This window comes from Callorhinus ursinus, unplaced genomic scaffold (genome assembly GCF_003265705.2).
Source record: "Callorhinus ursinus isolate GAN/ISIS: 27379988/994484 unplaced genomic scaffold, GSC_fseal_2.0 scaffold6, whole genome shotgun sequence".
NCBI lineage: Eukaryota > Metazoa > Chordata > Mammalia > Carnivora > Otariidae > Callorhinus > Callorhinus ursinus.
In genome coordinates, this window is record NW_027397068.1 from 9,412,320 (window position 1) to 9,439,558 (window position 27,239).

Genomic DNA, 27,239 nt, shown 5'->3' on the forward strand with positions numbered 1-27,239 from the left:
TGAGTAGCCATGTTGTGTCTAATATCTGTATATATGTGGATCCACATATATAAGCTGATCCCTCACCTTAATGAAATGGAGAAAAGAATCTGTTCTTAGTCAGATATTGACACTACTTGAGGAGAGCTTAGATTAGGTATGGATAATTTTATTTTTTTATTTTTTAAAAAGATTATTTATTTTAGAGAGGGAGAGAGTGGGTGGGGGGTGGTAAGGAAGGGGCAGAGGGAGAGAGTGTCTTAAGCAGACTCCAAGCTGAGCATGGAGCCTGACTTGGGGCTTGATCTCACAATCCTGGGATCATGACCTGAGCCGAAACCTACAGTCAGGCGCTTAACCGACTGCGCCACCCAGGCACCCGAGGTATGGATAACTTTAGTCTTGCTAGCTTGATGTCATGGCAGGGAAAGTAGTCACGGAAAGGGAGCTTGCCATGGCCCCGGCCAAGATGGGTGGAGGAGCAGCATCACTGGGTAAAATGCATCCTGTGAAGGTGGTCACTGCCGAACTTGATGAGGAGGCAGTGGCCTTGATTCCCACCCCCACCCCCGCTTCTGAGCTGGCCCTGTCTACATGAACACTGGATATCATAAATCATTAACCTGATATTACATGAATAAATAAGGTATCTTGGTGGTGGTATCAGATATCCGAGATTGCTTACCACCCTGACAAACTTATCTTTTAAAGTTATAGTCATTTGTTTTTCTTGGCTTTACTTCTTATATATATGGTGACTTTTTAGTCTTCCATAAAAATAATGACCACTTGGATAATGAGAAAAGGGAAATCAAATGTGAATTAACTTTCTGCACACAGACTTATAATTTTCCTCAGTGAATATAAATGCTTATATGAAATATTATTTAAAAAGTCTAAGAACTGAATATTAAGTCTTGGCTTCCTCTGGGCCCACAAGAAAAGAACAGATGGGCACAGTAGGAGGAAAATTCACATTGAAAGCACTTTAAGTCCAGAGACTTAATAATACAAATGTTAGTGATCTAGCATGTGCAGCTTAAGATAGGAAACTAATTTTATGGTATCTGGAAAAATAACTCCCCATGGAAACTAGATTGCCACTGAAAAGCTATGTTTTACTTGATTTTTTAAATGCCAGTAAGAGATTTCTATGTACCTCTGTATATCAACTGAGACTTCGTTTGCTTTCTATTCAAGTCAACATGTCTGTCTCAACACCCAGTTGATTCTTGCTGAGTTTCCTCTTTAATCTTTGTGATTAGTGATTGTCTTCCTTTTCCAGTCGGAGTATTCACAAATTCATAGATTCCTTTGTCAGAGAGGGACTTGTTCTTTTCTTTCTGTATCTTTCTGGCATTGGTAATCTTGGGATACAAGTCAAGGATCAAGAATGCCAAGGCCAATTCCAAACTAGAGTAAGAAAACATGAGTAGTAATAGTAGTGGTAACAGTCATAGCCACTGTTTATGAAGGCTTGCAGTGTGTCAGGCACCGTGTTAGGCACTTCCAGTACATTTTCCTGTCTAACACACAAGCACACCTTTGTGCAGATACTGTTATCCAAATGTTACAACTCAGGATACTGAAGCACACATAGGGCTTAGATGATTTGCCTAGATCTCTTAGCTGTTGATGGAACCAGAATTCTAATCCATATCTGACTTCACAGTTGTTGTACCTTCCATTATTCTTTGCTAAGATCTAAAGTATGGGTTTGTGGATCTGAGTAAAGCAGAAGCAACAAATAGAAAGTGAAGTTTCAGTCATCTGGCTAAGCTGAGGTCAGAAACATAGGAGTAAGAAAAGCACTGTGGATAAAATACGGCAGGTACAGCAAGGACAGGCTAGGGTCTGGGCACTACAGCAGTCTGGGAACCTCCAGACTGGATTTCTTTTCCCTTTGGTGCAAATTGGATGTGGACAAGAAGTCAGGGACACCTGTCAGTTTAGGCATTCTTAGTAGGAATCATCTGAATTTAGGAAATCAGACATTCTCATCACCTACCTTCAAACAGTTCAAGTCATGAGAGAAAATAAGATTAAATAATCACTGAATGTCACTTGGGAAGAAAAACTAAGGTGCTGTAGAAATATTTCCAACTTGAATATTATTTGTTAAGTTCCTTAAAGACAGTATTTCTCTTGAAAAATGCCTTTTATCTGGAAACTGACATTTTTAACCATAGATCAACTTGATGAAATATTTTGTGAAATATTTAATTCCTAATATTTGTGTGGAACCACCAAAGAACCAGCCAAAACAATATTGAGAAAGAACACAGGTGGGGAGGCATCGTGGTTCTTGATTTCACACTATATTACAAAGCTCTATAATCAAAAGACTATGGTATTGACATAAAAAAAGATACATAGATGAATGGAACAGAGAGCCCAGAAATAAATCCACACATATATGGACAATTAATTTTGGACAGAGGAGGCAAGAATATGTAATGCAGAAAGGACAGTCTCTTCAATAAATGGTATTGGGAAAACTGGACTACTTTCTTACATCATTCATAAAAATCAACTCAGAATGGATTAAAGACTTGAACATAGACTTGAAACCACAAAACTAGAAGAAAATGTAAGCGAAGCTCCTTGACATTGGTCTTGGCAATGATATTTGGGCTTTGACACTAAAAGCAAAAATAAACAAGTGGGACTATATCAAACTAAAAAGCTTCTGCACAGTAAAGGAGAAACCCATCAAAAATGAAAAGGCAGCCTATCAAATGGGAGAAAATATTAGCAAATCATACATCTGATAAGGGATTAATATCCGAAATATATAAAGAACTCCTACAACTCAGTAGAAGAAAACAGTGGATTAAAAAATGGGCAGAGGATCTAATCTAAACAGACATTTTTCCAAAGATGTACAGATGGCCAACAGGTACATGAAAAGATGCTTTAATATCACTAATCACCAGAGAAATGCAAATCAAAACCACAGTGAGATAACACCTCACACCTGTTAGGATGTAACACCTCACAGCTGTTTGGATTTCTTGTCTTCAAAAGGACAAGATATAACAAGTGGTGAGGAATACTCGTGCCCTGTTGGTGGAGATGTAAATTGGTGGAATGGAATACCTTAGTAGGAATCATCTGAATTTAGGAAATTTAATTTAGGAAACAGTGGAGATTTCTCAAAAAATTAAAAATAGAACTACCATTTAACCTAGCAATTCTGCTTCTGGGTATTTAACTGAAAGAAATGAAAATGCTAACTCAAAAAGATGCCAGCATTCCCATGTTTATTACAGCATTATTCACAATACCCCAGACGTGGAAACAAGCTAAGTGTCTATCAGTGGAAGAATGGATAAAGAAACACACACTCACACACTGGAATGTTACTCAGCCATAAAAAGAAGTTCTGCCACAACACTGATTTCAGTACAGATTAGTGCTTGTCAGAGAATAGGTCAGTGCTTGTCAGAGGTGGGGGGGTGGGCAAAATGCATGAAGGTGGTCAAAGGGTACAAACTTACAGTTAGAGAGTAAAGAAGCCCTGGGGATGTAATGAATAGTATGATGATTATAATTAATAACATTGTACTGCATACTTGAAAGTTAAGAGAGTAGATCTTAAAAGTTCTCATCACAAGAAAAAATGTATAACTGTGTGGTGGTGGATGTTAACTAGACTTGTGATCATTCCACAATATATACAAATACCAAATCATTTATGCTGTACACATTAGACTAATATGTTTATTATATCAAGTTTTTAAATTTTTATTTTTTTAAGATTTCATTTATTAGAGAGCTCACAAATAGGGGGGAGGAGTAGAGGGAGAAGCTCCCTCAGCAGGGAGCCTGACACAGGGCTCAATGCCAGGACCCTGGGATTATGACCTGAGCCAAAGGCAGACGCTTCACCAACTGAGCCACCCAGGTGCCCCTAATTATCTCAATTTTAAAATGTACTTCAAGGTATTTGTAATGGGGGGAAATGTCATGTATTCGTGGGTAGGAAAAGACTTAGAGAATTTTGTATCACAGTTATTTTTAAAATGTGTGCAAGAGACATTGATGTGCATGTGGGAAGCATGCAGGTATGTCTTTATAATAGGTCATAATTTGACATGAGTGCATTGGTTCCACATGTCTTCCATAGACTTTCTTCTTTCAGTCAACTCTTGGAGCATGAAGACCACATCCCTATAGAGGATATGAGTTGGTTTTCACTCAAGCATGTATCATTATATAAGGATATATTTCACTTAAAACACCATTTGGGAACAGGAAGTGGTAAAAATGATGCTAACCCAGCAGTGAGCTAGGTGAGTACCCTGGGCTTTTTGTGGTCAGCTGTGAAACCACAAGGGGAAAAATTTACCTTTCTGTTGGAGAAAATGTCTAAATAGCTATCTAGAAATTAAACACTTGACCGAGAATTTTTCAGACTTTTGAAATTCAAAAATCCTTGCTTCGGTAATAAGGTTTTAAGGGTTGATAAAAGTCCTAAGAGTCCTTGACTTACAGGAACACGATGGAACAGCTGGACCAGAATACTGCAGTCTCACATCAGTTGCCGTGGATTGCTAGGGCAGTGATTCTTGGGTTGAGGGTAATGAGAAGTATGCCTGTCTTCTTAGGGAATTTATTCTGCCCCTCGCCCCATAATTAAGAATTACTCACCAAGGATTATCTCATTTTCTTCCAAATAAGGAAACCAGAGGCAGAAACATTGAGTGACTTTTCTGCAGTTGACAGAGCTGTAATTTAAATCTGAATCTTCAAAGTCAAGTCCATTTTTCAGCCCTATTCCAATTATTTGAGAGGTAGTATAAAAGGTAATTTCTGTAGGTTTGTGGCCAGTAGTCCATGTCAGAACATACCACAGATACTAAAGTGAACCAGCCAAGCAAGCTTCTGTGGACTCAAAACCCCCGTCCTACCCTGACACGAGGCATCTTGGCACAGAGTGTAGACCTATAAATGAAAGGAGCCACAGTGTCTAGTCTGCTTATCCCAAGTGTAACCTTATGAGTTTGCTATAGAAACAGATTTGTAAATTGAAGTTGATTGATAGCTGAAGGAATTTACTTTAGGCTAAAAGAAATTACTCGGATTTCTGAGTCAGGCTTTTGAGTTAAACAGTAATATATTAGCAGGTCAACTCAGCTTTCATTGAGTTAAAAAAAAAATGACCCAAGTAATAATATCAACATTTGATCACTTTAGCTTAGTTCAAAGAGACTAGAGATTTGGAATCTAAGTAAGGCATTCTTTTCTGACTTTGTAGATCAACTTTAGATGAGGTTTAAAGATCTAGTCAAGAAAGAGAGCACAGCTGCACAGTCTATGCAGTGCTTCCTAAATAGCATAATTTAACTTCTGATGATCAAGACTTGTCCATGTAGAAGACTGTACAGTTAAAATATAATTTCTTTCTTAGAACAGGGATTGCTGGTCCTGAATTTGCGTCACAGGAGGTCCTCCACGGTCATCTGTACACTTGGGATAAAATCAAACAGCTGAATTGTTGAAGCTCATCCTGTAGCAAAAGATAGTGATAGTCATGGTTTTTACAGTACTGATTTTCAGGCCTTAGTGTGCATAAGAATCAGCAGAGGTATATTAAACATGTATACTTTTGCCCTCTCCCCAGAGATTCTGAATCTCTTGGGAACCTGGGTGGTGGGTAGAAGGCATCTGCATTGAACAAGCACTCCACCACATTTGGACAGGTAATCAGTCCAAACGACCACACTTGGAGAAACACTGTTCTAGAAAATAAAGGGGAGTAAGAAGAGAGTACACAAAATTGAGGAAAAAATAAAGCCATCAAAGGAAAAGAAAAGGCTTTCTTGGTGGAGGAGCTGGATGGCTTGAGGGAGGTGATCTCAGATTGGTTCTGAAACTGAAACCAGGTATTCCACTGCTAATAGTGAGCAGTAGTTTTTTATCTCAATAGACAAGATCTGAAATTTTAAGTTTTTTTTTTTAATCAAACATTTAGTGCCTACTGTTTTCTGCTAGACAGTGAACAGGTAGCTAAGAAATGTTACTTTAAAAACTCAGAAATCGCAGGGGTGCCTGGGTGGCTCAGTCGGTTAAGCGTCTGTCTTTGGCTCAGGTCATGATCCCAGAGTCCTGGGATCGAGCCCCACGTTAGGCTCCTTGCTCAGTGGGGAGTCCGCTTCTCCCTCTGCTCCCGCTTGTACTCTCTCACTATCTCTCCTTTGCTCTTGCTCTCAAATAAATAAAAATCTTTAAAAAATAAAATAAAATAAAAAAACAAAAACTCAGAAATTGCTAATCAAATTTAACTTGACAGCTTTTTTCTTTTAAAAAGAAATATATAAGATATATATGATATATAAAAATTTAAAAGTAGATAGTGCATCAATATGTGTATATATATTAGTTCACTAAAGTTGTTTCTAACCATATAACTTAATTTATTTGTTTTGACATACAGAGAAGAGCATGGTTTCCACAAAGGGCACTATAACTTCTAAGCACTCCCCTACCTGAACCAATTTGTCGGTAGAGAAACTGTTGCGCACTAAGGCCTGAGGTCATGAAACTATCAGTTCATGGCCATTGCCTTGTTCATCCATTCTAAAAGGTTTTTTAAATGCTTGATATATGGAGCCACTGATCTAATTACAAAGATGACCCTAGTTCTTACCTGCACTGAATTTTGGTCAAGTGAGAGATTAAGGTGGACAGGTAGGCACTTAGAATACAGAGTAGTAAGTGCTGTGATGGGTCAGGTCTCAGGTGCTAAGGAACCAACAGGCTGGACAGTGAACCTCTGCTGAGGAGGTCGAGCCGTTTCTCAGAGGAAGTAGCATCTAACATGAAATATCACGGTTTAGGAGGAATTAAGCATATTTTTGGCTTTTGTTTCACTTGTTACCATAGTGAATGCTTTGTTGTGTTGTCTTTGAAGAAAATAATCTCTGTCATGGTTTTTTTGGTAAGCTTTTTTGTTTTCTTCTAGTCTTTATTGATATATTTGCAGGATAGAGTTTTTGAATATTTTTAAAAGCTGATTAATGAAAATGTCTGTTTAAAACCTGAGAACTCATTATTTAGGGGATTTTTGCATTAGCCATGAATTGACCAGTTTCTCCTCATTGCCTGTTCTCAAGCAGACATTTATATAATCAGTACTTAACCAGGAATTATTGGCTTTCTGCATGATGAAGCAGAACACTCCATTGCCCTGCAGGATGATTGTTTTTTTATTATTTATTTATTTATTTATTTATTTATTTTAGGATGATTGTTTTTAATGATTGCTAAATGATTCCCTTTCTGGCTTAGTTAAGGAAACTTTTTTTTTTTTTTTATGACAACCCATAAAGCTTTTAACACATAAAGTATCACAAGCCTTTTTTGAATCATTTACCTGATGGTGATAAAAATCACGTAATCAGGTTGGTTAAAGATAAATAGCTCTTTTTCAGCATTAATGTGACCTATCCTAATGTGCTTTTTCCTTTCTCTTTAATCTAGTGGGGTGGCTTTCATACTTTTTAATTTTGATATTTTCTTTTCAATTTTATTCTATTTCTTTTAAAGCTAAATGCTAAATGGGATCTGCCAGAATTCGAAAGCATTGTCACACTGTCTCCAGTTCCTCTCTTACTCTCTTTTTAACTGATTTGGTTTTTACACTCTGTTAATAAACTACTTTGATCAAGGTCACCGGTAACCTTCATGTTCCTAAATCTGATGGTCAGTTCTGCATCTTCATTTATGTTAACCTATTATCAGCATTAACACAGTTCATCAGTCCTTCCCTTAGTGACGTTCAGGACCCGGACACTCGGTTTTTCTCCCACCTGGGTGCATGCTCCTTCTCAGGCTTCCTCGGTGGTTTCTCTTCTCCCTGCCACCTTAACATTACAGTGCACCAGGGCTTAGTCGAAAGCCCACTTTGCTTCTGACTGGCAGACTCTTACTCCAGGTACCTATTTAACGTCTCCACTTGCATATCTAAAATACATCTCAAAGTGAACTTAGAATCATCCAGTGTCTTTTTATCCTTCTCATTATGGAAAGCCAAAAACTTGTCTAAGTCACTGTCCTCTCTCACCTGGAAAATTGCAGAATTGGTTTCCCTGGCTTCATACATGTTCCCCTACAGGTTTTTCTCAAAACCACCGTCAGCACAATCCTTTTTAAAATATATGCCATTCCTTTGCTCAGAACTCTCCAATAACTCCCCTTTCACTCGAGTAAAAGCCACAGTCTATACAATGACCCTACATGATCTAGCCCTGCATCGCCTCTCTCTCATTTCATTTCCTACTACTTGGTCTCTCTTTCCACCTCAGCCACCTTGGCCTCCTTGTTTCTGAACATGCAGACATACACTAAGTGTAGGACCTTTGCATGCATTGTTTTCTCCGCCAGATACTTCCATGGCTAACTCTCTCACCTCATTCACGTGTTTGGTCAAATGTCATCATCTCAGTGAGGCCTAATAATCATTTTAAAATTGAAACCCACCTACTCCTCCCCAACCTTCCTCCCCCTTAATTCTACTCAATACTTTCCTATAATACCAATTCTTAGCATATATATAGTATTATGAGGCAGATAGATACTGTTTGTTGTCTGCGCTCTACCCCCTCACCCTCCAGCCTTGCTAGAACATAGGTTTCATGAAGATGGGTTTTGTTTGACTGAGATGTACCCCAAATGCCTAGAACAGTGCTCGTATGTAGTAGGCATTTAATAAGTGTTCACTGAAAGAAGGAAGGAAGGAAAGGAAGGAAGGAAGTGGTTTCATGACTTAATAATTGAAACCCATTTTGAAAACTCAAGTTTGAAAAATGCTGGTCTAGTGGCTAGACTCAATCCTTAATTTTCTATTTGGGGTGCTAGTATATATTAACAAAACTTGGGGATAAATTTTCATTTTTTTAGGTTTAGTTTTGTTCAGTTTGGTTTGGTTTGTTCAGAGTGCTTGTTGGAGTCATTCTAATAATCTAAATGAAAACATAACAGTGCTTTTCTGATATTACCATTTGTGTTCTATAGCTTTGAAGGCCGTCATTTACTGTTAGCAATTTGCACTTTCAGATTTTTTTAGGCACAAACAGGTATTAAATCATATATGATGTTCCACAATTTGGATTTTTGTGGAATTTGGTTGGTTTTTGTTGTGGTAGTTATTTGTTTTGCACCTAAATATTCTACCATGGACACTGTGTCTTGAGATGCAGTACATGGATGCCAAGCCAGACTTGGTTCCGATCAATTTGGTAATTTGTCAGTTAACAGACTCTAGACAAGTTACTTGAATTTTCTGTTTCTCCGTTTCCTCATTTCTTAACATGGGAATAATAATAGTAACTACATCATACAGTGTAGTAAAGATCAAATGCCACCAAAGCACATGTGTGTGCATATAAACGTTAGCCTTCATCACTAGTATCACTTCACTGTTTATCACACCTACATAATATCCCCCATTTTGGAAAATGTAATATTTTATTTAATCAGTTCCTGGTTTGATATGTATTTAGGTTCGTTCTTATTCTTCACCGTTACAGTAGTCACCAAGGGTGAATGGTTTGGTACATTTGTATAATTATTTCCACAAAATACATACAGACTTTCTGGGTCTAAAAGAACAGTATTTTTCCAAGGTATGCTTGTGCCAACAATATATCAGTATTTGTTTCCCCACGCTCTTGCTCATGCTAGATATTACCAGGCTTAAATATATTTCTTTTCTTCTAGTATCTTATGATTGATGGACTAGTTCTTTCCCCAACCCCCATGTCATACTCGCATTTTTATTCTGTAGTAATCCCTTTTTTTCAAACTAGTTATTTCTAGTACATCCCATCTCTTCCCCATTGATTAGAAATGCTATGGGATCAAATTCCCAAATATTCCTCAAGCTCTTTATAGACTCTTCTTCTCACTATTGCCTGTCCATTCCTGTAAAGTACCGTCTGATTTTAATCGCTGTATCTTACATCTTTTGGTATATACATAGCCCTACTACACACACTTAAGTATATATACATTGTTCCCCTTTTTTAGGAACGATTATTTTTCCAGATAAGTTTTAGAATAATTTTATTGGGTTTTAAACAAATACCCTCTGGAATTTTGTTTCAAAAAGTGTTAAAGGTATAGATTAATTTGGAATGAATTTGTATCTGTACAATATTGGGGGTTAGAACTTAAAAATGCCCTTTTATTCAGGGCTTTCATTTTTTGATATGTCTTACATATTTGTTGTAAAGTATATTGCTGTGTTTTCTATAGTTTTTGTTGTCATTTTGAACGTGCTCTTTTCCATTACATAGTTTAATATAAGATGGATTACATGTACATGTAAGACATTAACACAAGGTGTATGTGTATACGTGTCTTACATCTACTCATCCTTAACCTTACAGTCACATCATATGCAAATAAGAAATTTCATCTTCCTTTCTAATGTTTGTACCACTGCTTTTTTCTTAATTTGTTGTAGCAGTTAGACTGTAGAATGATGTTAGATAGTAGTGATGATAGCAGGTATATGTTAATTCTGTGTATGTATAATTTAATTGAAAAACTTTAATTAATGACTTTTATTGTGTTGATCACATTATTAGCTCTAACGAGCCTTACTTCAAGTCTTGTTTTGTATTAAACCAGAGAGTACTTGGGAAAGTGTAAGATCTTTTGCTACTCCAGAAACTACAAGAACATCATCTTTGGCTAATAATAATAAAAAGAGTAGTAACTCTCTGAATTCCTAGAAGTTTACATCTGAAGTGAAGGATCTGCCCTATCCAAGCAAATGCCATGTTAAAAGTTCTGACTATAAAGTTTGATTTCAAAATTACATGACAGAATGCCATTTTTTCTTGTGCCCTGAAAGTGAGTAATAGGCTGGGCTGTGCCTACCTGGAGACTCAGTTTTCTAAGCTGCAAACAGATGCCAGGTGTGGTTGCCTGCAGCCTGGGCCACTGGTTCTCCGGGTGCTGCCCATGTGAGTGAGTTCCGCCTCAGCCTCTGCCCCTCCCAGCAGACCCGTGCCAGTGAGTCCTTGGACCTGGGAAATGCTGATCTTGGCTATTTGAGTAGGGCTAAAGGTTAGGTATAACCGATTGTTCAAGTGTATCTGACTTTATGTTAACTCTCAACAGTTTAACTCCATCTGGGCAATAGAAAGCCAGACATTTTAAATAATGTCAAATGTAATCAAGAATTAAATGTGTTGGCTTAGTTTTCTTTGATCTATTAGTTGCCTTTCATTCCCAGATAGATTACTAATACTTTGGATAGATATTTTATTGTTGTGGAAGGAGGAAGAGAAGATTTTATACTTTTTCGTAAAACTAGGCAAAAGTTTACTTTTGTCCACTCCTACCTACCAGTTTCCATATTTATTGGGTGTTTGACATTTTTTTTAATTTTTAGGTTTGGGTTTAAATTTTAGTTGAAGTAACCAGCTTAATTTCTCAGCAGTCTTAGTCTACTTAGCTTTATAGCTTTTAGCTAACTTAGTAATATTAGTATTTTCCCCAGGTTTTTTATTATGAAAAATGTCAAACCTAAGATGGTTATCTTGCAGAATGGCCCACATTCTGTATTTGAGTGTTCCTTCATGACTAATGTAAGAACTTATAATCATCATAGTCTTCATTACGTAGGTCCATTTGCTGAGAATAATTTTTATACTTGTGTCATGGCACTGAGTAATTACTAATATTGACCTGATTCCATTTCATTCTGTTACTGAATATGATCTTAGTGGAGAGATCCTATAAGTAATGGTTCTGAGAACAGGATCCTAATTTTAGAAGATCTGTGTTCTTTCCATTTCTAACAAAGATCTCCTCTGTGGCCTTGAATAGTTATACAACCATTCCACCTGTGCTGTAGAAAACATGGAGAATTGCTTACCTCTTTTAAAGTTTAGTGGATTTACTGACTGATGTTCATAAAGCCCCATAGAAGATATAAAAATATAGCTAAAATGGTAATAATTAGAGAAATGATTGTGATTTTTTTTTTTTGGATGCTTTCAAACAAGCTTTTGTTTAGCCTATGTGTTATATCCTCAGCAGACATTCTGTGTCATATTTAGATCTGAAGGAGAGGGACACTAACCTTAAATGCCTACTGGGTTTTAAGCACCGTGCTAGAGTCTTCAAATGCATCTTCTCATTTAATTTTTAAGCCTCCATCTAACCTGTGAGATATGTGAATTCTTACTTCCATTTTATAGACAAGGAAACCAAGGGTCAGAGGGGTTTAGTAGCTTGCTCTGTATTACAAACGTAGTGTACGTGCTGCCATCAGGCTGTGAGCACAGAGCTCTGTACGTTTTGGAGCTCTGTACATTTTCTAAGTTGAGCTTCATCATGAGAACTTTTTTAAATACTTCTGAAATGTCACGAATGTTGAAGAAGCTCTCTTCCCCCAAATTTGGTAGCTACTAGTGAAGAATTTATACCATCTTCATCGGACCAGAAACATTTAATATGCAGTGTTTTTTTAAGTATATTAATTTTCCAGTTACAGTATATCTTCTGTCATTGATTCTGTTCTAGGATGTTGGCAAAGGATGATCTGATGACCATTCTTCAGAAATGTTTCCAGGTTTTTAAGTCCTCTTCTGAAAAGCAGCTTGGGAGCACAGCAAAGAGAATAGAGGAGTTTCTGGCCCAGTTTCAGAGTCTTGATGGTGAGAATATGATATCTTGCCAATTCTACTGGCTATGACAGTCATTTAAATAAAATAACATGGAAAATCCCACTTTCTGATGTTTCAGAGATGAAGAGATAAGTAGTCGATGGTCAGTCAGCATACCAATCCTCAGAATATCGTATCTTGACCATCACAAATAAGACAAATGGTTCTCTTCCAGATTTGGTTTAAACAGTGAAAATCATCAAATGGGCAAGAGAAAAAATTTTTCTCCCAGATGGACAGTTTAGAGGGCTTGCTTACCTTTTAAAAACAAAGGCAACAAAAAGAAATAAAAAAGATTGGAGAGAGTAGCAGGGCATCATAATTAAGGACTCCTTTTACATGTTTTTTTCTTAAGTATTTCATCAAGTTCTTTATAGATTTCAAAAACACTGCATAAATCATTTGTAAGCCTGAAAAATTAATAGCTGTGAACCACTTTCACAGCAGTGAGGCTCATTGGTATGCTGATTACCAAAATATACATGAGGTTGGCTTTAATCGGATTTATAAAAGCTGGAACCTTTCAGTCCTAAATGAACTGAGGCAGCCTGGCATTCCCCAGTGTTGGAGTCTTACACTTGCCTTGATTTTTGCCTGACTGCCACGCCGTCACTTCTGTTTGCTGAGTGCAGGGGTAGCCTGACTGTGTATAGGTAGCCATGTTCTGGTTTCTGATGCACCATGGATTGATGCTGATCGTTCACTTTTCATGGGCTCTTCTCTTGCTCTTGTTCTAGCACTAAAGTATGGTATTCTTTTGGTAAAACAAACAAAACAAATGTGCACCCTTTATTTCCCCCTATTTAGGGAAATTGTAGTTTGGGAGGTTGGGGGAAAGAGGCAGCTTGGTATGTAAGCACATAGATGGGACAATGGCATGGTGAAAATATTTCACTTAGAATGTCTGTATCAATCCCTTCTATGTTTGGCAAGTGTTCCTTTGTCTTGAAAATCCTTTAGATGAAAGGAAAATGCTTTTGCTGAAATCCCTCCATATCTCTCCACAGCTGCAATGCTAGGTACCTGATGAGTGCTTAGTGGAAGATGAAGAGACAGTTCACTTGCCTGGAGTGACATGAGTTAGCCAGAATGAGTTAGTACAGTAGTAAGGGGGTTTGCTTCAGGTTATTTGTAGGCATTGCTCTTTTGCACTACAGCTTGAGCTGAACCATTTTTCAAGTCATAAAATTTTAAAGAACTAGAAGTCAGTATCATAGAAATCATTTAGTTCAGTTACAAACAGAAACTAAAGCCCAAAAAGAGAATGTAACTTGCTCTAGATCCCACAGGTAGCTAGTGCTAGCACTCAGGCTAGAGCCCACCTCTCAAGCCAGCTCATTGTTGATTTTTCTCTCATTCATAATTTAAATGCCTCTTAAAAAAAAAAAAAGATTTTATTTATTTATTTGACAGAGACACAATGAGAGAGGGAACACAAGCAGGGGGAGTGGGGGAGGGAGAAGCAGGCTCCCCTTGAGCAGGGAGCCCAATGTGGGGCTCGATCCCAGGACCCTGGGACCATGACCTGAGCCAAAGGCAGACGCTTAAGGACTGAGCCACTCATTTGCCCGGATAATTTAAATGCCTCTTAACTGTGGTCACTGAGTGAAGGGACACCCTTAAGGACATAAATTAGGTAAAAGGCTTAATATAAGTAAATTAGGTAAATTTCAATCTTTTACAAAATTGGACTCGGGTTTTTGTAAAATAAAACTTCAGATATTATAATAAATTAAGCTGGTGAAACAAATTCTGTGATGTGCTAAATAATAAAGGAATGCAGCTTTTAGAAATGGGAAGGTTGGAGATTAAGATCATTAACATTCGAAAGGTAAAGAACTTTACAAGTTGGGACAAAACCAGTGTCTTTTTTTTTTAATTTTTTATTGTTATGTTAATCACCATACATTACATCATTAGTTTTGGATGTAGTGTTCCATGATTCATTGTTTGTGCAAAACACCCAGTGCTCCACACAGAACGTGCCCTCTTTAATACCCATCACCAGGCTAACCCATCCCCCCACCCCCTCCCCTCTAGAACCCTCAGTTTGTTTTTCAGAGTCCATCGTCTCTCATGAAAACCAGTGTCTTGAAGAAATATTTGTATTTCTCTATTCTCAGAATGACACACTGTTAATAATAAAGTGAAATTCAACCCCCCCCCCCCCATTGGACAAGTACAAATATTTGACTATATGCTATTTCTGGTTCCTTAACACTTAACTACATTTTACAGTCTGGGTTTAAAATTACATTTGGAGGGTTGATTAGGTCAGAGTGTCATATATCAGATTTATTTTTAAGGCTCTGCTATGTGTTAATGAAATGGGACAAAGAATTTACTAGATAATTTAATCTTAAGTTATATCTTTCTTGAACCAAAAATTATCCATAGTGAAGAAATTTATTGAGAATGATGCAGATTCTACAGCTGCATCCTCTTGTCTTAGATTTAGTCCAAATAAGTCATGTCAATATGAGGTTCCTAAAACCTGCCTTTCCTAGGAAAGGGTTTTTTAGAGCCTCATGCTCTCTAGAAGCACAGCTACACCTTTTACCAGATAATGGTTTTCTGTCCCCTTTGCTAAAGAACTGTGGTGTACTTTGTATTAGTAGATTATTTCAAACCTTTTACACACTACCTTTTTCATACTCCAACAGCCTTGTGTCAAAAATAGTGAATTGGAAGGTTGAGGCAAGGTTTGCCAGGGTGTAGGTTTGTGTTGTTTACAGTCTTGGCATAATCAAAGGAATATAGTTTAAATTTGTTTTTTAAAAGCTATTTATAACAGCACAAAGGTTTGTAGCTCTTTGCTCTTGGCTTGTGGGATTTTTTATGTTTGTACTTTGTTTTGCTTGCATTGTGGTCATGTTTTTAAAATCCAGTAGCTGGTTTTTTGAAGCCATCTCTGCAGCATAATTTATGTAGTATTTATTGACCTTCAGCTTCTGGGAGCAATCATTTATTTGATGGAACCTTGATCCCTTGCCACATTGAAAAAAAAAATAGGTGAAACTTTATTTCCCTTGGAGTAGTAGAAATATTTCTCTTTGACTTGAATGGATTTACCCTAGTTGCTGTATATTTTTTTTTTATTAAAAATTAGAAGCCAAAGAAGAAGAAGATACTTCTGGGTCACAGTCAAAGGGGCTTCAGAAGACAGACCTCTATCATCTTCAGAAGGTAACTTTTCCTTCCAGCTGTATCCTGCCACTCCTTTTTTTCAGTGCGTGCTCTAGATTAGCTCTGCCTAAATGTTTCTGTTTTTATTTTTAAACCACAATCAGGAACAAAGCAGATTTTGTAACTCACTTATAACTTGAACATCCTGTTTATCTGATCCATTGCCATCCTCAGTCTGTATTTATGAAGTCTGGAGTTTACTAGCCAACATAGGTGGAAACTGTTCCTTTGGCTAAAAGGAACAGAGAAAAAGAGAATAAACTCCTAGTAAGGAAAAACTGGGGACACTGTTGCAAAAAGGAATCTGATTATTTATCTGATGTATTTGTTTTTGTTTGATCAAATAGAGAAACCCAAAAGAGCCTAACCCATTAATTTTAGATACTTTTCTTGATTTTTTTAATGCATATTCAGTATAGAGAGCAGAAAGTGAGCCACAGTATATCCAACATAATCTTTTTCAGATAATTCTAACTAGGATCTTGGTTGTCAAAATAAAGATCTTTCTTTGTATCACGATACCAAGTTATGATAAATGTAGAGTAAACTTTCAAAGCAAGACAGAACACATTGAATTTATTCTGTTTAGATGGCCAAAGGCTAAGGTTTTTTTTTTTTTTTCTTTTAAGTCTTTTTCTTAACTGAAGTAATGAGGTGTGGATTGTGGGTACTCTACCATGATAGCAATAAAGTGAGGTGTCCTTTTTCTCTTTCCCTGAAAATCCACTTGATATATATTTGAAGCAAGACACTCTGTAGAGATTCTTTCTAGACCTTAAAAATAAAAAATAACCCGTTTTGATCTGGTTCTTACTCTACACATTCTGTGTATGGACCCAGCACTCCCCTGTGAGGAGTTTTCTGTTGCAGAATCACCAGAAAAAAATATGTTCTTTCACCCATAGTCCTTATTGGAAATGAAGGAATTAAGAAGAACAAGTAAGAAGCAGACCAGGTTTGAAGTACTGAGAGAAAAAGTTGTCAACTTCATTGACAGTCTGGTGAGGTGAGTCTGTTACTCTTAAAAAGCTACAAATCAGGCTGTTCTCTCAACAACACTGGGGTGACAGCTGCCCATAGCCAGTCCAGGGCACTTTCTCCTAGCTTGGGCTTTATGTTTTTCAGGGCCCTCCATCCAGCTGAGAATTGTAATTTTTGATTGATTTTTCATCCTTATTAAGGTGTCTGATCAAATTACTAGCTCAGTCCTTTACTGCCAGTTCAAGAACACAAATTTAAATTTGATCTAGTTCATTAGGCTGGAGTGGGGGGTGGGATGGGGGTGAAAACAGAAAGTGAGTGTCTTTTCCCGTTTCTAATAACAGTGTTTGTGTTGCACTTTATCCTTGCTTTGTCTTTGCTGGGAGTGTGCTGGATCTGGGCCAAGCCCAGAAGACAGAGCAGGCTAGCCGTAATGCCCTCTTTTATCTGGAGTAGAGGACTTCTAATTCTAAAGAGCACCAGTGTAACTTATTATCAGCACTAAATTCGTGTTGAGAAATGTACGCATAGTAATTTAGAAGTCCATTAGCTCTGCCTATATTTTAAGATGATTCCTTTTTGGGAAACCCAAGTCATTCTAATTCACGGATTTCCTAAAAGACAGTTTTATGTAGGTGTATGAAATTACCCACCTAAAAGCTGCCTTTCAGGCAGTTGGGACATGCTATAGGGAAAAAGAAAAAGAGAAATGTGAAAAATAAAATGATTTAATAATTAAAAAATAGGAAAAAACTTATATATCATTGCTTGTTTTTTTTTTTTTTTAACAGTTCAAACAGCAGGCTAGGCACTGAATATAATCAAGTACTGAAAAGAACAGCTCAGTCACTGAAGACAGTAGTTTTCTGATAAGTTACCTATCCTCTTAAAAGTGAAAAGTTCCATTTTCCAGGACAGTGTGGGAACAGGGTCATTGTTCCTAATCACTGGGGAGAAATTACTAATGTCATGAAGGAAGTCCAGATGATCAACCAAGTGTGACAAAAGGAAGGTTAAAGTGAGAAATGTGTCATGTTACAAGTGATGCAATGTAATACTGAACTGACCTGACCTACTGGCCAGAATTGACCTTTTAGAATTCATACAGTTAACCTTGCCCTACTGGGCTTTCCTGTTCTGGTAGTTTCTTGCCCCAAGTATCTGACTCCTTTCTTTTACCAAATTGTGACCATTGCTATTGCTGAAAAAAATTATAGTGTATTTTAGCATAACTTCTAGGCCAAATGTCAGGTTCCTTTCTGAATTCCCACAAATCCCAAGTTACAGGCTCTGAAATCAAACAACCATTCCTAATTGTGTTTTACCTCTCTGAGAAGTTACTGAAATAAAGGTGAGGATGACTGATTGTGCTGTGTTGTGAAATCACAACGTTCTCCATACCGGGATTTACTGTCTTTATCAAGACTGACTATCCCCAGGGAGGAAGAGATTAGGATTGTAGCATGTTGGAGCTAGAAGAGACCTTCTAAGGAGTCATGTGGCCGCTAAAACCCAGAGTGAAGCTAGGACTCATGGAAAGTCACACAGTCCTGGTCTGCTGATGACCAGCAGAAGTCCCTCTCCATTGCTCCATACTTTCTCCAAGGGGGGCCACATCACAGATGCTTGAACAGAGCTTGGAGTCCTGGAGGAAATACGTTTGTTAAAGATAAATGTAAGCAATAGACTCCAAGAGACAGGGTTCCCAGTTTACCATGAGCAGCACTTGATGAAACTCCTGAGAATGGGGAATAAACGTGCTACTTTCTACATTACTATTTTAGCCCTTGTTGATACTAAGTGGTCCCTACCCATTCCCTCAAAACCACTTCTCTTTTGTTTGTGAACTCTGATCTGAATCCAAAATGAGCACCATGCAGTGCTCTAGTGCTGGGCTCATTTCTGCTTATTTCCTCATTTGCAGTTGGCCAAAAATCTCATGTATGATATTTTGTCAACTAATGTAGCAGCTCAGTGTGAACAAAATACAGGCAGATATTTTATTTTGCCTCTGATGAAGGTTCTTCGAGGATATCCAGAAAGGCCTTTTGCCTCGGGAATTATCTGAATTAATAAACATTAAATATAAAGATGTTAGAGTACAAATGTGAGATAATTTTTCTGAAATTGACTGTGTCTGCTTACCTTGTTTTATTTCCAGTCCTTATTACATAGCAGGACTTCAACAGGGTCTTTTAATGACAGTCATTATAATGACTGGAGACAAACAGCCTGAGGTTGGTAGGGAGAGTTTATGGTCAAATTACAAATGGGTAGCTGGCTGGCTAGGGAGGCAGTTGATGTTACAAAACCCACGCCAGAGGCTACAGCTAAATTCACATACTCTTGAGTAAGAGGTTAGCAGTACTTAAGGTATGGAATGCTGATCCTTAGGGCAGAGTCAGAACCGAATGAATGCTTTGCAAATGGTTTTACTCTGCTTTAACTCTGGGAAGGAGCAGGGGGCCAGGAGTTCTCTTGAGATGGGGAGATGTACCATGGTTAATACCTTCTCCACTACCTTTCTTCCTCAAAGCCACTGTGAACTTTCTAATGCTTTATTTCCTAAGTTCAGATTTCATTAAAATTGGTTGTCATCTAACTCATAAATAGGAGGAAAAAACCCAGTTATAGTGGTTTGTCTAACTGAAATTTTAACGATGAACGATTTGCTTGTTTTCCAATATTCTGAAGCTAAAACTTAGCCTTTTCTGCCTTCTTAAAGTAAAATGTTAATTCTAACATATAAAAACCTTCCAGGTATCATTTCTATGAAACATATCAATTAAAACATTTTCTGTGAACCAAAAAGAATTTCCTACATTCTTAATCCCTGGCCTGAGGCCTGTATTTAAACACACTGTTGAGAGTTAAATGTCTGCTGTGGTAAGGAATGTGGCTATCTCAGTTTTCTAAATAATTACTTTAAGAAAGTATTCATTAATATTGTAAGAAATTCTACCTTTAAGGTTTTGAGCAGAAATATAACTTAGGTACATTTATTTGTTCCTAAAGGTTTAAATCAGAACTGAAATACAGTTTCTTAAACTCAAGTGAATATGAAAATTTTAAAAATTATATGGAAGAGGTAAAATTCTGAGTGAACCTGTACTAACTTTTCTATTTGGCTTTGGTTTCATTTGTTTTGGTTATTGATTTTGCTTTTTAAGTTAATTGCTCTGTCTTCCACAGAGGATTGACAAAAATGTTACACTGAAAATAAATCTGTGCTTATCTAAGAGTGAATACCTTGTTTTGGCTGTTTCAGAGAGTATCTTCTGCCTCCAGAGACACAGCCTCTGCACGAGGTGGTATACTTCAGTGCCGCCCACACCCTGCGTGAACACCTAAACGCTGCTCCAAGAATCGCCCTCCACACTGCACTCAACAATCCTTATTATTATCTCAAGGTAAAAAGCAGATTCCTTACTCTGAAAGTTTAGTTCAGACCCCAGGCTTTATTTGCCACAAAAATACAATAAATTTGCAGTCTTAACTAGTGGGGAGTTGGTAGTGCAGGATTATACCTCTTTCAGGTTTTTTAAAAAAAATTCTTTAGACTCCATAAAATCTATGAATGTTCCAGTGTCCCGGTTTCCTATTCCAAAATGGCACTCAAGTGAGCATGCTAAGTGCTATTACAAGAGAATACTGAGTAGGAAGATATAAATCAGCGGTTTTCAATGATGGTGGTAGTGGAGAGCTTGAATAATTTCATATTTAAAGCACAAAATATTTTTATTATATAAACCACAAATTTAAATTCTTCTCTTTAATGAGTAGGTCACAGAAGAGATCTGGTATATTTTAGGAGTCTTTGGGAGGATACGTTAAAATCTCCTGTGTATGTATGTGTGAGACACTTTCTCAGTAAGAACTATGGATTTCAAATAAATTAAAAAAACACTGATTGTTGGGGCACCTGGGTGGCTCAGTCGGTGAAGCGTCAACTCTTGGTTTCCTCTCAGGGTCCTGAGATTGAGCCCTGTGTTGGGCTCCACTCTCAGTGCAGAGTCTCCTTGAGGATTTCTCTCCCTCGGCCCACTGCCCACCTCCCCCAAATAAATAAATCTTTAAAACAAACCAACCTGATTGTTTTCGTAGGGGTTAGTTAGGATCTGCAGCAATTGACAACATAGTCTTTTCTTTGAGAGCTAACGTACAGCCCTGGTAGTGATGTGTTGGTATTAATAGAGTGTAATGTGGCATTTTACTAAAAATTCCCAAGGAAGTCTATAAACTTTTTATGGAAACAGAAATGCATTAGGGTCTCAGACATTAATAATGTATGATTAAAATGAAAAAAATAATTTGATTAAAATGAAAAATATGCTTTTCTTCTGATCCTGAGTATTCTTCTAATGACTAGAAGTTAAGGCGATTATGATGAACACCTAATCCTAAAACAAGAACTAGTTAACTGTTGGGGAGTAAATGCAGCTCACTAAATAAAACCAAAAAGACTCCATTTAACTGGCTTACTAAATTTAGTTTGGGGGTTCATTAATACCTGCTTTTGTTCCTAATCATTTCTAAAAAGTAGTCATCTTAGTTTACTATTGTTTTTAGAATGAAGCACTGAAAAGTGAAGAAGGCTGCATTCCAAATGTCGCCCCAGACATCTGCATAGCATATAAGCTGCACCTAGAGTGTAGCAGGCTAATCAACCTTGTGGACTGGTCAGAGGTAGGTCATGGGGAACAGAGTAAGCTGTTTATTTGTCTAACCATCTATGACAGTTCTAGGGTTTTTATACTTTTGGGACTTTAGAACTCATCTTTCATTTTTTTTTTTAATGCCCTGTTCTTTTGTTTGGAAAGCATAAATCACCTCATACTGTAAAATCCCCTCCAGAAAAGCAGGCTCAACAGTATCACGCCAAGTCCCCTGCACTCTAATTCCATACCCCTCAACCAAGCCAATTCTGCGTTCATGCCAGTTCAAAATAAGTACGTGATCTAACCCCGCAGTTAACAGTAAGCAAAAGCTAAACAGTTTAGGTTGGTTCTGTTTTTCCACAAAACAAAGGGGTATTATATCACAAAAAAAAAAAAAATCAGAATAACTATACAACAGATTTAGCAATCAGGAAGTAAAGAATACTTCGTAAGACAATGTAAGATTGTAGTTATTAAGATAATTTCTTTTCCATCCTCAGAAGAGTATTGTGAAGTTAACTGTTGAAGGCCTTATTTAACAGATGTCACCGTTTAAAAATATACATATTTGGCACCGTCTAAGAAGTTTTGAGAATCTGAAATTTGGTGTAATATTTAAAAAATATGCCAGCTATCAGCAGCAGCAGTGCTTGATCTGCCTGCCTTCGTACAGAGTCAGCAAGTGCAGTAAAAAATATTTGGCAGCGGTAGGTTTTTATTTTCTTCTGTCTTGTCTCTCAAAAGGCTTTTGCAACAGTTGTGACAGCTGCTGAAAAAATGGATGCAAATTCTATAACCTCAGAAGAAAGGAATGAAATTATCCAGTATCCTTTTAACAAACCAGTTTTGTAATGTCTGTGTATACGTAGAGTATTAAGTTTATAGTTTCTCTAGACCCACAATAGAGATTTATAAAGATGTTTTCCAAACAACCTTATTACTTGCTAATATTAACCATACCATCCCAGAATAACTTGTTTCACAAGTATCGATTCTGCATTTAATCTAAAATGAGACCAAATTAAAAAATTTGGTCTACAACTTCTATCAAGGTCATACTCCAGAATTCAGCAAAAATGTCCAAAAACTGTCATTTTTGTAATTCTCTTTTTCTACGGTAATTATGTACTTTTAGAATTTGAAGGGGAAGCAATTTTCCTAGTGTATGAAAAATCAGAATTAGGTAAGCGTTAGGTACTTTACCATTCATGTCTTAATGAAGATGGATTCTAATTACATTTGATCTTTTCCAGTAAGGGTTATGGTTTAATTTAGCATTATGTATTTGAAATCTACTTCAGTTTAACAAGTGATGTTTTAACATTGAGATTTTAACTTCTTTGTCAAAAAATGTAAAGTGGTAAATTTCCTTAGCTATAGCCTTTAGTGCTCGGTTTATTAGAGCTGTTTCTGAACTAGAACTTTTAGGATTTATAAAACCCACCAAACAGAAGACTGACCATGTGGCAAGGCTAACGTGGGGAGGCTGCTAGAAAGCCAGTGAATGAAGCCAGAAGTACCACATAAAGCTTAAGAGAAAAAGGAGACCAGTCATATTTACATACCACCAGAAGACTGTTGGCAAGAAATGTGTAATCCCTGTGTGCTGTCTGATCAGAAAGTAGACTGTTAACCCCAAACAGGAATATATCAAAACACCTTTGGAGTACTTTAGAACCCAACAAATGACATGCTTACATTGTAACTAAAACCTCTCCCACATTATCACTGTAATTTTCATAGTCATTACTAAATTATAAATTGTTCTTGAGCACACATAGTTTATTATAATGGTAATAAATTCCTTTATCCAGGAGTATAAATTTGTTACAGTTGATTTAATATCACTCATTCCCGCTCCCCCAGTTTCTTGGACTGGCATTCCTTACTTTAGTAAATTGTGTAGTAAGATAAATATCCTACAGGTTGTTTCTCCTAGTGACTATATAGGTTCTAAAACCGCCTCTGCTGCCCCATTTTTTTTAATCTAAAAACTTAAAAAATCCCAAGCTCTTTGGCTTTATGCTTAAAGGCAGTAAATATTCTACTTTAGGATGACCCATCGTGGAGTTGTAGAGCCTTTAAGACCTTTACAAATCACATCTCAGTCTTGTAAAATCCAAATGAGGAAAAAAAGTAAAACCCAAATGAAATGACATCTGGATGGATCTCTTCCATGACAAGAACTCATCAAGACAATGAAACAAAGATACCCCCACGTTAATTATTTAACATTCTACTCTCAGAATTCTGGGACATATCTTTAAGAGTATTCACTAACTTATCAAAATTACCATGCAAATATGACAAGGAAAACATCCAAATTCAGTAAAAACTATCTTGGGTCACAAATGTTACTACTATGTAATTATAGGCCTTTTGTGTGTGTGCTTTGATAGACCAAGAAGGAGCTGCCAATAAATTAGGAAAATCAGGCAAGCGTGGTATCTTGCAAGCCAACTGAAGAGGTTTCAAAGTCAAATGTTGATTAGATTTAACAAAGTGGAAGTCATTTGTGGTTAATAGAGTAGTGGAGAAATGTCTGTTAGGGAACATGTATGACCTAACAAATGTCCAAACTTATCACTAGTCCTGGGAAAGCCATACATGGTGTAATGTAATGAAGACCACATTATCTTGTACTCTTGCACAAAAGGTTTAAATAAAAACATTAGACCTAACTTTCAGTTATTACAGGGAGTTCAAACTGATATAAAAGGTTAAATTAATGACATCACAAACATTGTTAGGTAACAGTCTAGCTGTTCGAGTGAATCCTGCTTTAGGGAGAAAAAAAGCTGCAAATGACATTTGGGGAATAAATGGGAAAACCTAAATATGGACTGGATAATAAATTAGGTATTTTAAGTGGAATAATGGTATCAATATAGGAAAACCACCTTATTAGGAGATGAATCGTGTATGTTTTTTGAAAGTTAAAAATACATACGAAACAAATGGCAAAAGTTTTTCACTTTAAGTGGATCACTGGACTGTTCTTTTAGCTTTTCTATGAATTTTTTTTCCTAATAGAAGATGGTTAAAAGAGGCAAGGAGGACGATTAGAAAATTCTTGACTTTTACTATAAAGGTTACAGAGCAGAAGAATATAGTGAACTACAAGAGGGAATCACAGGATCAAGAGTTTTTTTGTTGTTTTTTTTTAAAGACTTGCACAGGGTGGGGCAGAGGGAGAGAGAAACTCTAGGAGACTCCTTGCTGAGCTCAGAGCCCGACTCGGGGCTTGATCTCAAGACCCCAAGATCATGACCTGAGCTGAAGAAACAAAACACTTAACCAACTGTACCACCCAGCGACCCCTCAAGAGATTTTTTAATGGCGTGTTTACTGTGCTTTAGGGAATGATCTGGTAGAAAATGGATGCAGTATAGAGAAACGCTGTCTTTGGAAAGAGACAGGGGCTCCTTACCTAGGGCAAGTGTAGGAGCAGAGAATTGCAGAGCCATGTCTAGGAATAGACAAGGGACAGGCCCTTAGGTGCTTTAGGAGAATATTTGCTTATTAACACCAGTTACTGTATAATTTTGAAGTAAGGGATTAAAGAAAACCCAAATAAGACAAAGACAATTACTTCCAACCTTGGCTGCTTGGATCAACCTAAACAGATTCCAACAGTCCTCCCCTCCCCACAACCTTCTAAAGCAGTCTAAGGGGTCAGAACCTGGGAATCTTTCCTAAAAGCTCTCCAGTTAATATTGCTGATGCAGTTAATGTCTCATTTGTTTACCATTTTCTTCAGAGAGAAGTTCTTGCCATAGGCCAAAGATAACTGATATTCAAAATCTCCAATATCTATTCTTCTCAGATTGCCTATGCCTATTTTGGCTCAAAAATACAAAGAATTATACCTGGTGATATGCCCTTGTTAATCAGGGATTTACCGAACACTTTATAGCAACCTAAGTATAGCACCATACCGGTATTGACTTTTACTAAAAGAATGACTGTTAGCACATCTAATTCTGTAGCTAGCTATTTGTTACAAAGCAACTTCAGGGACCTCTGGGAATTCAGAATCCCTAGGTAGCTAATATGATCTTTCTTATCGAGATCAACTATGGTTGGTTTTTGGACTAGAGTATTCAACTACTGGGTCCATCTAATTACAACTAAATCCAAGAAGTTGCCTATATTTTTTATTTTCTGGCATTACCTCACACAATTACTGAAAATTGGTAAGTAGCTGTAAGTAAGCTAGGACTTTTTGGTAAGGTAATAAGCAGAAATTTGGCTGTGGAGGAAATTTTATTCTTGATCCAACTTGAATCTAGAATTAAAACTGTATTACTTGTGGCTCCACTGAGATTGCCAGTACTGATTTTCCTTTTAGTGTATCTGGCGCTCCAAGTTTAAAACCCAGCTCTTTTATAAATTTCAGTCTATGTGGAAACTCACATATGCTTACTTAAGAGAGCGTTGATCGTTTTGCCCTTACTGGGGTTTAAGAAGGGATAAAATATATTTATATTCACTCTACTCCCACTCCTCCATATTCCAACTTACTGCCTGCATTCTCCTACAAATCCCAATATACCAGTGGTTCTTAGCTGGGGACTGTTTCCTTCCTCAGCCCTCGACATTGGCAATATATCTGGAAGTACATTTTTGGTTGTCATAGGTTGGGGGGTGCTACTGGCATCTAGTGGTAGAGGCCAGAGATGCTGCTAAACATTCTATAATGCACAGTAGGACTCCCACAACAGTGATCTGGCCCAAACTGTCAGTAGTGCTGAGGTTAAGAATTTCTATTAGTCCATTAAAACTAGGTAGAATTATCTACCTTATTTATGGCTACCCTGCACTATACCGTTTCTCAAGCACTTAATGGGCATATGAATTATCTGAGGATCTTGTGAAAGCCCTCAAGCTCTGGCCTTGTTTAAACAAAGAATTGGTGAGGTATAATCACCAAAATTAAAAAGGCAAAAAAATCCCTTGTTTCTTCCACTAATTAGGTCAATTATAAATATATATGCCCCAGTACATTTATGATTGGTTTAATTAGTGGAAATATGCTAAAAGAATTCAACAAAAGAAATGAAGCATTTTTTGCTCACTTCATTGTAACAAAGCTGTTTGGAAAGGGAATTAAATGTGCTGAATCATGCTTTCATCTATCATCCTTTACAAAAAAAACTTGGATTATACTGCTATCTTGGGGAGGTAAAAATTCTACAGCTGGTAAAACTGATCTCTTATGCAACATTCTATCATGCAGTCAGTTAAAAGCAATTTGGAATCAGAACTTGGTTTTTGAAAAGAGGGCTCATATCTTAGATTATGTGGTATATTAGATTTTTAAATCTTACTGGAAAATTAACTTCATTGATTCCTGGAAAATGCTTACATTTAAAACACTGGCTTTATTCAAATACTACCCATCTGTACATTAAAGCAGATTAGAAGTAAATGTTTTATTCTTCCAACTATATTCCAGTACTACAAGGGCAGTAAACACACACTGGGATAAAAATGCAGCAATAAACATTTGTTAAAAAGACTGATAGAATAAATAAAAACTACTGCAAAAAAAGAAAACTTAAGGAAAAAAAAATCCTAGAAACCCTTTCTGAAACCCCAAGAAGTCCTGGAATACAGAAATGCCCTCCCTCCTTCACCATTTCACAGGAAGCACTGTAGGCTATTTGCTTAATAATGTCCTGGGATTACATTCTAAATTATTAACTGGTTACAGCTTGGTTGTAGTGCACAATTAAAATCACACTAA

At 37.0% G+C, this 27,239-nt stretch overlaps 1 protein-coding gene across 5 annotated transcripts in view; it reads left to right on the forward strand.

Moving 5' to 3' along the window:
• The window catches only part of ORC3 (origin recognition complex subunit 3), a 59,494-nt gene extending 36,191 nt beyond the window's left edge, over positions 1–23,303 (forward strand). For 4 of the 5 annotated variants that reach the window (XM_025862410.2, XM_073893597.1, XM_073893598.1 and 1 more), the window contains 7 exons: positions 12,523–12,656; positions 15,775–15,851; positions 16,757–16,857; positions 20,101–20,242; positions 21,402–21,518; positions 22,235–22,314; positions 22,878–23,303. In XM_025862410.2, coding sequence (XP_025718195.1) covers positions 12,523–12,656; positions 15,775–15,851; positions 16,757–16,857; positions 20,101–20,242; positions 21,402–21,518; positions 22,235–22,314; positions 22,878–22,983 — 757 coding nt within the window. In that variant the 3' untranslated portion in view covers positions 22,984–23,303. Of the gene's footprint in view, positions 1–12,522; positions 12,657–15,774; positions 15,852–16,756; positions 16,858–20,100; positions 20,243–21,401; positions 21,519–22,234; positions 22,315–22,870 lie in introns of all 5 variants that reach the window. The other variant, XM_073893596.1, reaches the window with a different exon arrangement.
• Positions 23,304–27,239: the final 3,936 nt, after the last annotated feature.